This window comes from Pelecanus crispus, chromosome 3, assembly GCF_030463565.1.
Source record: "Pelecanus crispus isolate bPelCri1 chromosome 3, bPelCri1.pri, whole genome shotgun sequence".
NCBI lineage: Eukaryota > Metazoa > Chordata > Aves > Pelecaniformes > Pelecanidae > Pelecanus > Pelecanus crispus.
In genome coordinates, this window is record NC_134645.1 from 67,591,536 (window position 1) to 67,610,090 (window position 18,555).

Consider the following 18,555-nt stretch of genomic DNA (forward strand, 5'->3'; position numbering starts at 1 on the left):
CTGATCCGACTAAAAATCAGTCTACAAATACAAATGATTAATTTTCATTTTAATCAGCTATCTGATCTAACTCATCTGATAGCTGCCCAAACACTAAAGAAGAAACGAGGGAGAGCCTGGGAAAATAAGGGTGGAGAGGACAGCAGCAGGACTGCTGCTTTGACCGCAGCCCACAGTTAAATTGGCTTAAGTCTATCAATAAACCACAGGGTCAGATACCCAGCAGTGATAATTTTACACGTCAGCATTAACTGTTCATTCCCTGCATGAGAAAAGAGGGGGTGGAGGTCACAGATCAACACAATTCACTTTGATTGACAGCTAGTTGTTCTGAACTTTCCTCTTTCAACTTGCTTTTTTGATCTTTTTGGATAATACTGTTGTCCTGTCACTGAGGTATGTGATCAGGGATTTAGTTTTGGTTCAGACCTCTCCTTAGGGTTTCATATGCGGTTTAGCTTTACATCTTGCAGAATTCTACATGACATATCAGAGACACTATCTTTCTTATTCACCTAGCTAAAACTTTTATTGGGGCTAATATGGTCTTGCACTGTGATCATTAAAGCATCCCTTTGTCTTGCTTGCCAAATAGAATTGTATCTAAGGTATATTTATTTAGAAGATTGGTAAAATAATTTTCCTGTCATATTAACTGCATTGCACTTCTCCCAGCATACCTTCATTGTTTCTGCAGTAACACATTTTAAAAATTACTGTCTGCTGTCTTTGAGGGGTGTTGTGGCCTATTGCCATTCTTCTTGCCTTGAATTCTGCATCATAGTATTATTGCTGTATTAGTCTCCATTTTGAACTTTCATATCTCTTTCCAAGCTGTACCTCATGTTTGAGATACAAGCTGGTTTACGCTAAGAGGCTTCTTTAAATCCTTTTGCAGATTCTCTCTTATTTGATGCCTACAAACTGTTTGACAGTAGTTCATTAGTAGGTCATTATTACTATGCTGACCAGTAGTGTTTCACTGAAAAAAGATTAGGATACCTAAGTAGCACAATAATACTAAAAATATTAATGTTAATAGTAAATCAGCATTGATGTTTGAAATTTATTGATTCTACTGCTGGTTTTCTAACCAAGGAGACATTAGTCTGAAGAGAGCTGCTGGATAAATTTAAGCATTACTGGGATGTAATCAAGCTCAGGAAGCGTAATGAAAACTTTTTTGGCAGAGCCTAGAGTAATAGTGCCAATTTCCCCATTTTTTGCAAAGCCCGGGGTCAAGATGATGCAAATTACTACATCTGTATCCATTCTTTAGATCTGAGTATTTCCATTTTCTACTGAAAGACAAGGATGTACACTTTCATCTATAACTTCAGGTGCATTATGAAAGCCAGGGAAAAGAAAGGGTAAACACTGCACTCTGCAAAAGGTGGGTGCTTGCATATCTATTCGGGATGCAAGGTGTATTGATTTTTCTGAGGAACAGAGAGGGGGACCGACACATAAAAAGTTAGATTGTCTATTCTGAAAGTATCTGCTACATTTGCAAACCGTTCTTTATCTTTAGCTTGGCTGCAAAGAAATACATAGGTGCCACAAATTACAGAGAAAAGATTCACAGCACCTTCACACCATGTGGTACATTCCTATTTTCTGGAAGTGAAGATGGAAAGGCTTATGTTTGGAATCCAGAAACAGGTAACTAATTATTTCATGGGGTTAAGCTAGGTTGTCAAGACTGGGGGGAGAAAGGATTTTGTAACCTTCATTGAAACACTTTTGATATGGAATAAAACTTCAGTAAGATGTTCTTAAATCCTGAAGCCTTAGCACCACCTTTTAAATAGCTATTATTAATCTCTAAGATTTAATTCTCTAGAGGAAATTAATATGCAGAGGTAGCATTTGTAATATCCAGCAGGAATGGAGCACCTTAAGCTCAGCTTTTTGTGTACTGCCATTCTTCACATGTGGATGAAGGTCTTAAAATGGAATGCACTAAAACCTTTTAAGTCAAATCAGTCTTTCTGTTGTGTTTTTTGGATTTGGGAATTAGGCTTTTGTTGAGAACCAAGTCATCTGTTTCCCAAGGGTGATCGGAGACTCTGAATATTATCGGCCTTTGGAATATAAGGTTTCTTTGTGAATTATTTCCCAAACCAAGTAGTTTCAAAATAGCTACCAAAATCTTTCTGGGAAAGCGTTAAGCAAATGTAAGATAAAGAGTTTGTCATCTTTGTTTGTACAGTGAGGTAAAAGGGGCAAAAATAGCAGTAGAAGGTAGCAGAATACACTTTTTGGTTTTGATGACTTATGTTCTGCCTCCAATTATGATCTAAATAATTTTTAAAAAGGAGAAAGTAAATATTTTAAAACAGGCAGCTAACTAGCAGTTCTGTTTTGAATTTCTTTGCACGTTTCCAACTAATTAGCTTACATCTATGCCACTACATAATTTGTCCAAAAACTTTAAAAAAGGGTAAAAGGAGGGAGAAATTTTGTTGTTAGTATGTTTTCACTGGACTTTGACTCTTGCTTACACACTGTACTTGCATTCATAATGCCATCAGCTGAAGAGCTGATTTTACTTATTTTTTTCTAATAATTTTGTGCTCAACTTTCACTCCTATTGTCAGTATTACAGAGCTGAAATCCACAACTAAGATAGCTATCTCTGGCAAAATGCAAGCACAAACAAATACTGTGGAAAGCCACCTTTCCAGAACTTGCTTATCAGAACAAGAGAACTCGGCTAACCTGATGCATCCTCTGGGGTTTCCTGCAGCTGTTGCAACAGCACTAACTTTTCTGATTTATCGATAAATTGAAAGCATGCAATGTTTTTTTGTCTTATGCCAAATATTACTTTTCAATAAGGAAATGGACTGAAGAATAATTATTTACAGTGGCATGCACTGCAATGTAGTAATACAAGCTGTAACCATCTGTTATTTTGCTGTATCAAGTATGTTTCCATGGTATTAATAAACGTATTTCACTTCTGTAGGAGATCAGGTGGCCGTATATTCTGAACTCTCCTTCACATCTCCACTTCGTGATGTTGCCTTTCATCCACACGAACACATGGTGTCATTTTGTGCCTTTGGTCAAAACCAGCCAATACTTGTATACATTTATGATTATAAAGGTACAGTACAAATTTTCTTGATACACACTTGTAAATATTTTATTTTTAGAAGTGATTTGCTAGTATTTTTACTTCTTTTGAAGGAAAAAGAAAATGGTCATTTGTTGATAACACATACCTTTATTCTGGGAGATATCAAAACCCAACTGGACATGACCCTGAGCACACTGCTCTACGTGACCCTGCTTTGAGCAGGCACTTTGGCCTAGCCAATCACCAGAGGTCCCTGGCAACCTCAAGTTAAAATGTGTAATTGTATGTCATCCTGTGTGATTCTTACAGCACTTTATCATATATAGGCAGTGTCATATAAATATCTAAAAGCCTCTTTTCAGTAACAAGGTGCATTATGGAGCCAGAAAATAATATCATTCTGAAAATTAATGAATAGCTTAATAGAAACTCATTATTTTGTGCTATGTTACAAAATAACGTTAAGGAGCTGTATAGAAATGAATTAATGAGGGAGTATAGATTATTTTAATAAACACGTGTTGTGTCTGTGGTATGATTCTGTGAGAGATACATTTATTCCCCGTGTTATATTAAAAAGAAAGTGATAAATGCTAGCTTTGAATTTTTGATATACAAAATAAAATTCAGATTCTCCTTTGCAGGCTTTTCTGATGATGTGTCTTTGTGGTTAGCTTTAGCAGTGTCATTGTTTCAATTAAGGACACAGTTTCAGATGTCACATTGCATCTAGACAGTAGATAATGTTAGTATGAATTATGCAATAAATTTTGCATATCTGTAACAGATTTTTGTTTGAATTATATTTGCAGTGAACGTAGATTTAAAAAGCTAATCCTGTCTTTATACATTTGCTTTTTAAATAACATGTACTAATGAGATTACTCATACCAAATCTCACAGTTTAGGTTTTTTGTCTGTTGAACTGGTTGACTTTTACAGGAAAATAAAGTGGAATGACTTTACAATCAATATTCAGTGCTAAACTTCAACCCAGTAAGATACCTGCATTCTAGAGAGCAATGGAAAAATTTTTGGGTGAAGGATTTCTTTAGAATTTTTTGACTATTCAGCAGACAGTGAGTCTTCAAAAAGCTAATAGGCTAGTTTAATATATGTATGTGTGTGTGTTTATATTTAGAGATCACAGAGATCACGCTGGTAGTTATTTGTATCATCTGACTGCTTAACTAAGTCACTGGTGACAGTAAGATTTTGCATAGTTGTGGTCTTTTCTACAATGTCTGTTACTAACTTTTTGTTCCTTTTTTGGTGAAAAGCACACACTTTGCTTTCAGAAGATAGTCTTACTGCCTTAGTGTTGAAAGAGTTAATCATATAGTAATACTAATTTCAGTCACTGACACAGTTTTTAAGATTCCAACAGTATGTGTTTTACATACACCAACAGTTCTATGAATATCCTGGACAGAACTTCATGAAGAATTCTCTTAACCTTTGTTGGCTTGAGACCACAGTACCAAAAATTGCAAAAGTCAAACTGTTTGTTTAAATGACAGTGAGCACAACTTTCATCAAAAGTATCACATTCTAGAGCAGACTACCTCCTAAGAATGCCTCCTGTGCCTGTATATATGTCTAGCAACTTCTGAAATTTTACTCAAGTATAATAAGCTCACTTGAACTAGGCTGGAAAAAATGTGAAATACACCTAGTAAAATAGCTGACCTGAACTCAGTGCAAGCTATACAACTTTCTTGCCTTTGAAAACATTCCTTTCTCCCCACCCCCATTGATATTTCTGCATGGAGAAAACTATTGTTTATAAGCAATACAAAAATACCTGTTCGGTGTGAGAGGTTACTGAACACAGAGAACAGATAAGGGAGACCTTGTGATCAGGAAGAGTTGGGGGAAATGAGGTGGTTTGGGGAAAATTTCATGTAATTTTCAGGTTTTCCCTGTAGCAAAATTAGTACAGATTGTGATAGTGTTTCATTGAAGACATGGCTGGCAAAATGACAGCGATCATTCAGGTTTTTCTTTTCCCCATGGCAATGTAAGGCTTTACCTGACACATTAATATTGGTTATTTCTACAGTTGCGCAACAGGAAGCTGAACTCGTAAAGGATCTCAGTTCATCACTTACCACAGCTGCACCAAGAGGGCCACAGATATTCAGCAGTTTTTCTGAAATTCCTATACAAAAAAGTTCAGTGATGTCTCCGGCAGATCAGTTTGTCAGTGTTGCAAGAGCATCAATGAGAATGCAGAAGGTGAAACAAAAACTTGATTCTGTTATGGTAAGTCAGATTTAATTAATTTCCAGAAGTATACAGTCTTCTCAGCCAAAGTTCATCTTCTGGGACTGGTATATCTAACAAAACCTATATATGTATAGTCTTGGGATCTGTTCTTCAGAAATGAATATATCTCTCGCTAATATTAAATGCACCTGTAGGTAGCTCTTTACTTCTCTTTAGGAGAGATTAATCGCATAAAACTAAGTTATTTTTGTTTATCAACTACTGATGACAAGGGATGTTTTTTGTCAATGCCCATTGCCATTCATATGATCATATGAAAATCCCTCCATAGATCACTGTGGCTGAGCTTTAGAAAATTCTCTTCTCCCCCTGCCCCGTTCACCTTTGGAATTGTATGTGACAGAAATGGCAGGGGTTTTGTAGTGGGGGGCTGCAGGGCTGACCTGTGTGGAAAGAGATCATGGACTGCCCTGTGCTGGGTACAGGCGTTTCCAGCCAGCTCTGCGAAGGACAGTATGGACCCACTGCATGACTGAAATTGGAACCAAACAGAAGACCATATGGCACCTCTGTGAAAACATATTTAAGAAAGGTTGGTAGCTACTAGGGACAGGACACACCAGAACAGAGGAGGAAACACAAAGGAAAACAGGTCAGGAGGCACAAGTGGAGATACAGGAGGAGGGACATGAAGAGGTACAAAAGACACGGAAGGAGGCACAAAGGTGATGCAGGAAACACAAAACAATGCAGAAATGGAGATACAGGGGGAGATAACAGAGTAGGCATGAAGGGAAAGACCGGAGGAGATGTTTGAGGACACACAAAACACAGGAGGATGTACACCTCTGAAGGGACTGCAACCCATGGAGGAATCCATGCTGGACAGGTACAATCCCCAAGGGGATTTTGCCTGGTGGAGGACCCATGCTAAAGCAGTTGAAAGAAGTAAGAAACAAAGAGAGGCAAAAAGAGCAAGACAGTATGCACTAATCCCACTCTCCTGCGCTGCCCATAGCCTTACCAAAGGGACCAAGTGAAACATAATGGCAAAAGCAAGGAGACTGGGGACTAGGAAGGAGTAGAGAGAGGTGTCTGGAATGAAGTTAAGACAAACAAAGGAAAGTGTTTTCTTTGAGTGTTTGACTATTTGTCTTGTTTATTAATACCCAAATCAGTAATTAAAGCTTTTGTAATTGGCAATAAATTTAATTAAGTGAAATTCCCCAACTTGGGACAATTTTGCGTGCAACAAGAATGAGGAATATTCCTGAATACCGCTATGCAGTTGCAATTACTGTTCACGATGACGTGAACTGCATTTGGGTTTGCGCTTACTATTTTTCATTTTTAAAAAAAAAAATCTATATGCATTCAAAAGTATTTAATGTAGTTTTAGGCTTTGTCTGCATTAATAAGTAGTGAAGCACAAAAGAAGCAGATGAGTCTGTGAAAGCAGTTGTTGCTGAGGATGCTGCAGCTACTGTCATCATGCTTCAGGGGTTTTGCTTTGGATTAGATCTGGTCTGGTTCCCTGGCCTGGACCTCCCCATTAGGCCTGTGCTTTGAAACTATCCAAAAGAAAGCTCTCCCGCAGTCCTTTGCTTTTGGGACAGTGAGTTCCCAGTGGACCCCTTTATGAAATACCACACTGTAGCTTGCATGGAAAACCGCAGCATGTTGCTGCTGCCTCTACAATTACATGTGGCCTCACATAAGGAAACAAGCCTTGTTTCTGTTTTCTGCTTATTTTGTTCCTGCTCATCTGCAGGTGAGCCCTGGTGCCTTCAAGTTGTTTATCATCAGATAGAGGCACAATATGGAGAGAATGGAGCATGTAACCTTGTGTCTGCGAAGGTGTTCCAGAAGAAATTTTTTTACTCTTCTGGATGTCTTGTCATCTGAGGAACAAGACAGAGATAATGAATTTCTGGGACTCTTTATCATTGCAACTGTTTAGTCCCTGATTAGCCAGGGATTCTAGGCTGTGGGAGGCAAATCTGTTTTAGCAGAACCATGTAGTGGTTCCATGGAACCACGTAGCTAGGTGAAACAGATATGCCTACAACCGTGTTTGGGAGAATAACTTTCAGCTACTGGGTTTCGTAACCCTAGACTCCCATTACTCAAGGTAGTTTGGGGTGAGTAAGTCCACTGTGAGCAGAGTCATGATCAAGGTTTTGGACAGCATCCTCCAAACTCTCTACCTATGGACTATATATATGGGAGATGTCAGAAAGGTCATCTGAGACTTCTCACCATGTGGGTTTCCAAACAGTACAGGATGGTGGTTGAAAGAGTCCACATCCAGTCTAATGTCTGTCACAGAGCAGTGATGGTTATAAAAACTGAGAGCACTTTCTTGCAGGGCTTTATGAACCACTGAGATATTGGGAGGAGATTTCTTTCCACTGAAAGGACTATTGATACTCATCTTTTCAGCGATGCAACATGAGACTTGGGGAACAGTGATACCCCCTTTCCAAGCAGGGATAGGATCATTTCTTGCATGTGGGTGCAGTGTTGCCTGCCTGCATTATCAGAGATTCTGGACAGCCCCAGAGTGTAATATAGGAACACTAAAACTTAAAATTTCTACTAGTTTGTAATTGGGTACTATGGTTTCAGATGCTATGCATTTACACGTGCGCAACTCCCTTTTTCATCTGAAAAATGATGTGCGTATATAAGTGCAGGCTTTGCTGGAAGGCTTGTTAGAATGTGCACTCACATAAATGCTTTGTAAAGTGTGTGTCAAAGTAGGCCTCATGAAAGTTGCCACTTGGCCATGTATGCCAGAATGTGCTGCTATGTCTGGGTACAGACAAGTGAAGATAAAGGCACACGCAGGGTGGCAGGCTGCCCTGTTTACAGGGTTGGAACATGAAAATCCAGACGAGAACACAGGTGTTATCTTGTGTGCATTTGTCTGATGGGAAAAATAAAAGGGAACTGGAAACTATGCAGGCTTTTTACTGGTCTTCTGGTCATGTTTGTATGCCAGTGCCTTGTCACAGACACATAGGGATTATGATGTTAGGACAAGCATGTTGGCAGCATACCTTGTAGGCAGTAAACCTGGCCTGAGCTCACACCTGGGGTCGTGTTTTATGAGACAAAGGTGCTGGAACCTCCGAACAGCAGATCTGCCAACACAGGGGTCTCTGGGTTCAATGTGTGTGACCTTAACAGCAGTAACTAATGGGTACAAAATTAACTTGTGAGTGCAAAGTTTGGAGGTCTGCAGCTTAGATATGTGATTTGAAAATGTAATGTGAATACATTAAAACTTGGTTTAAGCTAGATAAAAATAAAGAATATTCTGATCCTGTATGAGCTTGGGTGGTTTGTGTTGTGACCAGTGCCTCCTTTCCAGGTCCCTTTAGAACCAATGGGGTGTTTTGTTTTGTTTGTTGTCTTTGCTACGTAAACAGGAACCTTAATGAATGATAGAGGAAGTTTCTTTTCTCCTCTGCAACTTTACCATTCTTGTTAGCCCAGAAAATGTGTAATTAGAACCAAGAGTTGAATATCGGGCTAAAGCTTTAGTAATTCACAAAAGCTAGGACCTTTTGATAAAAAAAGGTAAATATGAATTTCTTTGTGAAACCAGAATGCAGAATTGCCTTCTTTACCACACAGAGAAATTATAGTGAATCTTGGCAGAAATGATTATTTATCTTTGCCTCAAGGAACTAATGCTAATGTATGTTTCTATTCACAGAAGTTTTTGACAGGAAAACAACCCATCTCTAGTCATTGAAAGAACTCATAAGTGCTTTTCATTCAGTGTTACAATGTATGTGTTTAAAATTTCACTTCCATCTAGCAGTCAAAATACCTGTTTATAATTTTGCATAACAAGGGGGTAATATGTTATGTAGATATGGGGAGAAGGGCTTCTTTTAAGGGTGTAGTATCCTAGCTCTGAAACTGTGGGGGGTTCTGGGGGGTTTGTTTGGGTTTTTTTTTTAGATGTCAAAACTTTCATGCTGTGATTTGAAGGAAAAAAAACCTTTGTGGAGCTTAAGGACAGCATCTGTATATAATCTGTAGTAGTAGTCCTGGAATCAGTTATATGTTGTCTGCCTCATCTCTTAGTATGCGAACACTTCTGAATTAATTAAAAGTATGTTTGGCTTTTCCAGTCTTTACTTCATGATGTATTTCTCAAAAATGTTATTAAAAGGTTATCAAAGTTCTTACCAAAATTCTGATACTCACAGGGTTTTAAGTGCAATATTAGGCAACTAGAATGTAAAAGTAGTATTCCCTATATATAGAACTAGTTAAAACTGTTTGAATTTTTTTTTGTCCTTTGAGTGTATTTATTACTATGCCAGAATTCATTAAGGGAGTAGGTACTGTGAGAGAATCCAGAAGCTTATACCTTGGCTTGCATCAAATGTACTGAACTTTCGTTGTTAAGCTGTATGACTATAAAGTATGGTCGTATATGATGCTTTGGTATAGTATACATCAGATACTAGACTGTGTAGTCCTTCCAGATGGTCTCCTTTTAGAATTTAGTTGAGATAAGAAATGTATCTTGTTGCCTAAAAACAGGACAGAATTTAAAGCCACTGCTTTTCAGAAAAAACATGCAACTTTTTAGTGAACACGTAAACATGATACTTATACTATCTAAGCCATCAAGTGGAGGAAGCTGGAAACTTGTCCTTTTGTTTGCAACAAAGACCTAGAGACAGAGCTGGATGCAAAAGTGGTGTGGGTTTTTTTTTTTTTTTCTCTTTTGTTTTTTATGCTACCGTTGTCAGTCTTGTAAGAATCTGCCCTTCAGGTCATCTTGGTTTTGGTAGATTCTGAAATACTGTGCTTGGCTTCTGGGTTTTAGTGCAGATGGGGAAGAGAAGAGTTCAGTAGTAACTTACTGCAACTTCTACCTGAAGATGAAAAACTGGAGGGTTATAATATATTAAGTACTGAGGACTCATGTTAAAACATTGCTAATTCTGTGGATGGTTTTGGCCAAGTACAAGGTGATGCTGCAATGTCTCTGCAGGCTGAAATAGCTTTTTCACTTGATCATGCCTGCAATACAAAGTTTTTGTCTACAAACTGTCAGAGGAGGTACTGATATTCTGTAACCTTATCTATCATATGCATAAGAAATTTGCAGTATTTTTGAAGCCTCTTTTTCACTGAGTAAGTTCACAGAATTGTCTTAAGTTTCTCTTTTTTCCTAAAGAAAACTTGCAAGTGAATAGGAAGCCAATTTTTTTATAGTGTATACCATAGTTGGGGGAAGGAAAAAAAATGCAAAAAAGCACGTAATTTTATTTCTTATTGAAAACAAAACTGTAGCTGAATATTTTTTAGGAAACTGTAAGGTCCATTCCAAACTGAATATGAGGATGCTGCTTCTGTGTTTCTATTTAGGAAATCCAGGATGGGCCCATATATTCAACACTGTAATTAGCTCTGGACACCCTTTCTGAAAAAGAATATAGTAAAATGAGAAGAAGTTCAAACACAAGTAACACAAATGCCAAGAGCTATTGAAGGACTTTTGTATAATGACACTAAATTGACTAGAGCTCCCCAGCTTTGCAGGATGCGCAAGTAGAGATGAGTGAGAGGAAAGTTGTGACAGAAATATAAGAAATCATGAACGGTATTGGGAAAAAAATTGTTTCTCGCATCTGAAGTGGGGACAGGTGCTGAAGTTACATACACAGGGTGCTGTGAAGGCCAGAAGTGTACATGGGTTCACAGAGATTTTCGTCAAATTCGTAAAGGAGAGATTCAGCAAAAGCTATTGGCCCGATGAACTGGTGTTACTGCGAGCTGATGCTCAAGAATTTCATAAACCGTTGAGTGATGAAAGTGGAAGGGCCCATAGGAGAAAGATTGCTCTAAACACATCCACCTTATCTGCTACAGTTTACTGTTGAAAAATGTGAGGATAGATCTTTGACCTAACACGTTATGGCTATGACATAGTTGCCATCACAGAAACGAGGTGGGACGACTCTCATGACTGGAGTGCTGCACTGGATGGCTATAAGCTCTTCAGAAGGGATAGGCAGGGAAGGAGAGGCGGTGGGCTGGCTCTGTATGTTAGGGAGTGTTTTGACTGTATAGAGCTTGACAGTGGTGATGACAAGGTAGAGTGCTTATGGGTGAGGATGAGGGGAAAGGCCAGCAAGGCGGATGTCCTGCTGGGAGTCTGCTATAGACCACCCAACCAGGACATAGAGGTGGATGAAGCGTTCTATAAGCGGCTGGCAGAAGTCTCGCAATCGCTAGCCCTTGTTCTCGTGGGGGACTTCAGCTTGCTGGGCATCTGCTGGAAATACAACACAGCAGAGAGGCAACAGTCTCAAAAGTTCCTAGAGTGTGTGGAGGATAACTTTCTGACGCAGCTGGTAAGCGAGCCTACCGGGGGAGGTGCCTCGCTTGACCTGCTGTTTACTAATAGAGAAGGGCTTGTGGGAGATGTCGTGGTTGGAGGCTGTCTTGGGCTTAGTGACCACGATATGATAGAATTCTTGATTCTGGGTGATGCCAAGTGGAGGGGCAGCAAAACTGTTACCATGGCCTTCCAGAGGGCAGACTTTGGCCTGTTCAGGACGCTGGTTGGGAAAGTCCCTTGGGAGGCAGTCCTGAAAGGCAAAGGGGTCCAGGAAGGCTGGGCCTTCTTCAAGAAGGAAGTCTTAAGGGCGCAGGAGTGGGCTGTCTCCGTGTGCTGTAGACCAACCGGTGGGGAAAACAACCGGCCTGGCTGAATAGGGAGCTTTTGCGGGGACTCAGGGGAAAAAAGGAGAGTCTACTGCCTTTGGAAGAAGGGGCAAGCAACTCAGGAGGAGTACAGGGATCTTGTTAGGTCATGCAGGGAGGAAATTAGAAAAGCAAAAGCCCAGCAAGAAGTTAATCTGGCCAATGCTGTAAAAGATAATAAAAAATGCTTTTATAAGTACATCAGCAATAAAAGGAGAGCCAAGGAGGATCTTCATCCCTTGCTGGATGTGGGGGGGAACATTGTCACCGAGGACAAGGAAAAGGCTGAGGTACTTAACACCTTCTTTGCCTCTGTGTTCAACAGCCAGACCATTCATCCTTAGGGTACTCAGGCCCCTGAGCTAGAGAATAGGGATGGGGACCAGAATGGAGCCCTCATAGTCCAGGAGGAAGCAGTTAATGACCTGCTGTGCCACCTGGATGCTCACAAGTCTATGGGGCCAGATGGGATCCACCCGAGAGTACTGAGGGAGCTGGCAGAGGAGCTCGCCAAGCCACTTTCCATCATCTATCAGCAGTCCTGGTTAACAGAGGAGATCCCTGATGACTGGAGGCTTGCCAACGTGACGCCCATCTACAAGAAGGGCCGGAAGGAGGACCAGGGGGACTACAGGCCTGTCAGCCTGACCTCGGTGCCGGCGAAGATTATGAGGAGGTTCATCTTGAGTGAACTCAACAGGCAAGTGCAGGTCAGCCAGGGGATCAGGCCCAGCCAGCATGGGTTCATGAAAGGCAGGTCCTGCTTGACCAACCTGATCTCCTTTTATGACCTGGTGACCCGCCTGGTAGATGATGGGAAGGCTGTGGATGTCATTTACCTGGACTTTAGCAAAGCTTTTGACACCGTCTCCCACAGTATTCTCCTTGGGAAGCTGGCAGCTCATGGCTTGGACGGGCGTAGTCTTCGCTTGGTAAAACACTGGTTGGGTGGCCGAGCCCAGAGAGTAGTGGTGAATGGAGTTAAGTCCAGTTGGCAGCCGGTCACGAGTGGTGTTCCCCAGGGCTCAGTTTTGGGGCCAGCCTTGTTTAATATCTTTATCGATGATCTGGATGAGGGGATTGAGTGCACCCTCGGTAAGTTTGCAGACGACACCAAACTGGGTGGGAGTGTCGATGTGCTGGAGGGTAGGATGGCCCTGCAGAGGGACCTGGACAGGCTGGATCAATGGGCCGAGGCCAACTGTATGAGGTTTAACAAGGCCAAGTGTCAGGTCCTACACTTTGGTCACAACAACCCCATGCAGCGCTACAGGCTTGGGGAAGAGTGGCTGGAAAGCTGCCTGGCCGAAAAGGACGTGGGGGTGTTGGTCAACAGCCGGCTGAACATGAGCCAGCCGTGTGTGCAGGTGGCCAAGAAGGCCAACAGCATCCTGGCTTGTATCAGGAATAGTGTGGCCAGCAGGAGCAGGGAGGTGATTGTTCCCCTGTACTTGGCGCTGGTGAGGCCGCACCTGGAATACTGTGTCCAGTTTTGGGCCCCTCACTACAAGAAAGACATTGAGGTGCTGGAGCATGTCCAGAGAAGGGCAACAAGGCTGGCGAAGAGTCTGGAGCACAGGCCTTATGAGGAGCGGCTGAGGGAACTGGGGTTGTTTAGCCTAGAGAAGAGGAGGCTGAGGGGAGACCTTATCGCTCTCTACAACTACCTGAAAGGAGGTTGTAGTGAGGTGGGTGTTGGTCTCTTCTCCCAAGCAGTTAGCGATAGGACGAGAGGAAATGGGCTTAAGCTGCGCCAGGGGAGGTTTAGGTTGGAAATTAGGAAAAAATTCTTTACGGAAAGGGTGGTCAAGCATTGGAACAGGCTGCCCAGAGAGGTGGTGGAGTCACCATCCCTGGAAGTGTTCAAAAAAACGGGTAGATGTGGCACTTTGGGACATGGTTTAGTCTAGTCTACCCTTGATTGGTTTAGTGTGGACTTGATAGTGTAGGTTAATGGTTGGACCGGATGATCTTAAAGGTCTTTTCCAACCTAAACGATTCTATTCTATGATTCTATAATTATGTTATGGAGTATATATACGATATATACAAAAGTTATACTGACAAGTGTGTGGCATTATCATGTTATTTATGAGTGGTTTGTGTGGTAATTCTCCATAAGAGCCACTAATATTCTTTTCATTACATGAGATTAGTAAATAACTTTTAAAATCCATTGAAGTTCAGTTGAATTTTAAAATGTTTATTAAGGTTACTTTTCTTGCAGTTTTGCTTTTATAGCAATTTCAAGTCAGATCCATATGGCTCACTGCATGATAGGTTTGGGGTTTAGTTTATTAATTATCATATTAGTGGAGAACATGATCCTGTAACATAGGCAGTCATTGTTCTGATGACCTGTGCAATACATTCCACTGGAGTAAGGGCTTTTAAATTAAATAGGTGCTTTTTAATAGTGCTGTATACTTTCTCCTATTCCTCTTCCAATATTCCTCTTCAGACTGCTAGGAAATGCTTTCCTTACTCTAGGAAATTCTGTTGCAATATTACTTTAAACATAGCTACTCCCAGCTGCAGACTTATAAGGATGTGTTTTATAAGCCATGGTGGAACCACTTTTGAATCTGAAATCCTTTAACCCTGTGTTTTGCCAGAATTATACTTTGTATGTCTTTAAGAAATAGTTTGTTATAAAGTAAGGTTTTGAATATTGTAAAGAATTTTTCTTGTCAATTAAAACTGGCAAATCTAATGAATTACATTGCCTGTGTTAGAAAAAGTTGAATAAATAGCTATTTTTTGCTATGGTTTCTCCCCCCCCCCCCCCCCCCCAGTCTTACAAAGCAGGTCAGATCCTTAAAATCTGTAATATTTTCCTACGTTAAAATATTCTTTGCTTAGTAAGAAATTTTTTCTAGGCACTCCTCATTTTTAGCAAACATCAGATGAATTTTAAAACAACACAAAGTAGATGTAAAAGAAAGGAAGCTATTGTTTGTATTTTGTAGATGAAGGAACTTTGCTACAGATGTGACATGAGTAGTTTCACAAACTCTTCTCGTACTGATTGCATGGATTTACCGTGATTAGTTACTCTGCAGTAATTGCTAGTCTTCCCACACTTATCCAGTGAATAAAAGAAAATAGGTAAAAATACCTTGCTTTTACTGTTAAGTAAAGGTCATTGTCTGGGTAGTTACCTTAGAAATAGGTAGAACATCATAAATACGCCTTCCAGCTTGGCAGCAATGCAGCCTGTGCCGCCTCTAGAGTAAGATCTGGTACCAGAACTCTGACATTCTCCACTGGAGTGATAGCTAACATGAGGCATAAAGAGACTGAAATGGCTCTTTATGGTAAAACTGTACTTAAAAATATCTGGTCATGGGAATATGTATTGAATTCCCCGAATATGTAATTTAGTTATACTAAGGACTTTTTCCTCTCTCCAAACTTCTATTTTGCATTAGCAGTAGATGTAAAGAATTTCTATTTCAAACTGTTTCTCTACTATTTCTTTATACTTTTAATTGTAAAAGTTAATGATGAATTGTGTACATCTTTTCTTGGATACATGGATTGCTATTATCATAGGGAGTCATTACAGATTTTACTGTGAATATGGAATTTAAATCTGCATGCTGTCAGCCTTTTACTCAAGTGAACTGAGTGACCTGTATGAATCTAGTTAGAGTATCAGGGCAGTAATACTTCCACAGCAATGGTCTTTCATCTATGCTGTAAACACAGGATATCTGTCTTGAATTCTTGTTTAATATTTGCTGATGTTACTATTTGAATAGAGGTCTAAAATAGCAAAAGTAACCTGCAATCAGCTGTGACAAGATTTTATTCCACTACTGACCTTTTTCAGCATTATATTTCTCTCAGTGGCTTATGTTTTATAAGAGGCATGTCAGTCATGAGAAATGAATAGCATTCATTTTTAGCATAAAACTATATCCATCATAATAATTTTATCAGAAGATAAAATAAGATGGTGTTAAGCATTTTTAATGTGTGGATTTTGCTGGTCAGTCCTTTTAATTTTATTTCCAGTTTTACTATCTTAGTTTTCTCACCAAAAAAGGATTTTATGTATGATGGGAAAAGCGTAGAGTCTAACCAAATGCTTGGGGAGGGATGGGGGCAGGAGAGTTTACAAATGTCTGAGTGGTTACATGATTACCTGAAACTGTATACTGTATTTAGATTCATGTCCTAATCTCTTTTACCAGCAGGTACAGATGAATAGGTTTCTGTATGTATTTGACAAACTGTGAGTCAGAAGAATTTCTGGTGTCTATTTCCCTTAGTAGGAAGAGAAATAAAATCGTAGGACAAGTATCTTTGGGTGTGTTTTGTATGCAACACAGGTTACATCCATTTTTCATGGGCACTAAAAAAGACATTTTTAAAATTTTAACTACTAAAGTTAAGTAATGGAATTCCGCCCCCCCCCCCCCCCCCCCCCCCCCCCGGTCATATGTTCTTTGATAGCAAGAATCATAACCAGCCTTAGAAGAGGTCGCAGTTTACATAACTTGGCTCTTACTAAGCAAGACAGATCTATTTTTCACTGTTATTCATTATGACATTGGCCAATTCTGCTAAAATGTGTATATCCAGGCATGTTCTTAAGCCGAAATGCTAGTTTTATCCAGTCCAGGAAAGGTCATACTCTCTGTGCTTAATGGCTGAGTGAGTATGTACACAGCCTGTGTTTTACTGTTTTGTGTCTTGTACAAAGAATTTGGTTTTCCTTGTGACTAAAAGAAAGAAGCTTACTATTCCAAATGTTTATAGTAATCTTAATTTCTTCTTAACAACGTGGGGTTTTTGTTTCAAAAAAAAAAAAAAAAAAAAAGGGAAGAAAGGTTTTGTGGTAAGCCTGTAATTGAAATGCCGGAACTCTCTGACAGAACTAAGGAATTGAATATATATAATTACTATGTGATGAGACTCATCATCTGTAGACAATGGCTATTTCTAAACTGTAGGATCAAGCACCTTCTAGCTTCAATTTTCATATATATGCCCTGTTCACTTCTGGGCTTCTATGGGGAAAAACAGTGGAGCACCCAAGTTATGAGGGAACTATATTGCCATCTAGATGAGTTCCTGATCTGGATAATCAGAGTAAGAGGACTGCAGCGAGCATCAGGGGAACACGCTTGCCTCAGACGAGCAAAGTATATATGTTTCAGTTTTGCCTGTGTGTAATGGGATGATATCCTATTTTAGCTGTCTTTGGTTTTCCCATTTAGTCTAGGAGTTACTTAAGAGCAGAATAGATTAGTAGCTAAGTGACTGCAGTGTGTCTACTACAACTGGCATTTGTTGGAGTTGTTTTAACACTGCTGTCACAAAAATTACTGCATTTTTACATAGATGTAAACTTGATTCAAACTTACACTGCAAATTTAAAAGCTGTAGTACTGTACTCCTACTTTAAGCATTATTGCCTATGTATGTAGTATTGAGAAAAATAGCAGAATTTGTGGTTTTGTTTTTATTTCAAATTCAGTTGTCAACTTTTAAATTCTTCAGAATCATGGTTTAATAATGTTTTTAAAATGTCTTTAAAAAACAGTGTCCTAGAGGCCTAAAGTTTCAAAAAGGAAGACTATAAATAAAAGAATAAAAGGTAGTATAGAGCTGGCCAACTTGATTTGACTTGCAAGTATATATGGAAATGTCAATTATATGGGTTGCAAAGGTCATAAGATTGCATTCTCAGGGAAAAAAGAGAAATTGTTATTGTCAGCTTGTCAAGTCTTACATTATTCTGGTTTTTGTCTCATGCAATTTACTTTTAATGGGAAAGCTAGTTCCACTGAAAATGTGTATTTGCATAATTTGCATAGAGCTGCCCTAACACAAAAAAGAAAATGCAAACCAGCTTTGTTTAAACTTGGCAAAAATTACGTAGGTATCTCTTTTTCGCTACAAAAACTACGTGTATGTTATAACTCTTAGTTTTACTCAATTCAGGGTAGTAGTAAACTGTGTCTTTGATAAAGCTGTGGTTTGTGCATGAAGCAAGCGGAGCCTGTTGTGAAAAAAAAGTACATTGATGGTTGGCTATCTTAGCCAACTTTGCTCGTTGTTGTAAAGGCATTTAGCAATGCCTTCCCACAGCATACATTTCAAAAAAAAAAAGATTGCTTCACTCTGTTCTGTAGGTAGTCTATGTCTGTTGTAGGAGAATTAATTATTCTTCATAGGACAGCGTGCTTCACCTGGAAACAGTTCTGCTGAATCATTAGTCCTCACTTACTACCTGAGTGGTTCCTTCTTCTGTTATGATGTTGTGGGGTTTTTCCTTCCTGGGGCCTTTTAGAGATTTAAATAATACTTAAGAGCTAGTGGCAGAAAGGTCACAAAACCTCTGATTTTGTGTTTACTTTGGATGGGCAGTCTTTTATAGCTCACCTGGGCTGAGCTTCACTGCCATTAAGGGGAGGAATGAATCGCTTCTGTAAGACTGCTTAAATTTAAAGCTTTCTTTTGAATATCTCTTTTATAAAAATGTCTTA

At 39.6% G+C, this 18,555-nt stretch overlaps 2 protein-coding genes across 2 annotated transcripts in view; both read left to right on the plus strand.

The window, feature by feature from the left end:
- The window catches only part of MTFR2 (mitochondrial fission regulator 2), a 486,796-nt gene that overhangs the window by 413,067 nt on the left and 55,174 nt on the right, over window positions 1-18,555 (plus strand). The window lies entirely within an intron of this gene.
- AHI1 (Abelson helper integration site 1) overlaps window positions 1-18,555 on the plus strand; it is a 128,723-nt gene that overhangs the window by 57,325 nt on the left and 52,843 nt on the right. The window contains exons 17-19 of the mRNA XM_075707708.1: window positions 1,532-1,662; window positions 2,972-3,112; window positions 5,148-5,350. Coding sequence (XP_075563823.1) covers window positions 1,532-1,662; window positions 2,972-3,112; window positions 5,148-5,350 — 475 coding nt within the window. The remainder of the gene's footprint in view (window positions 1-1,531; window positions 1,663-2,971; window positions 3,113-5,147; window positions 5,351-18,555) is intronic.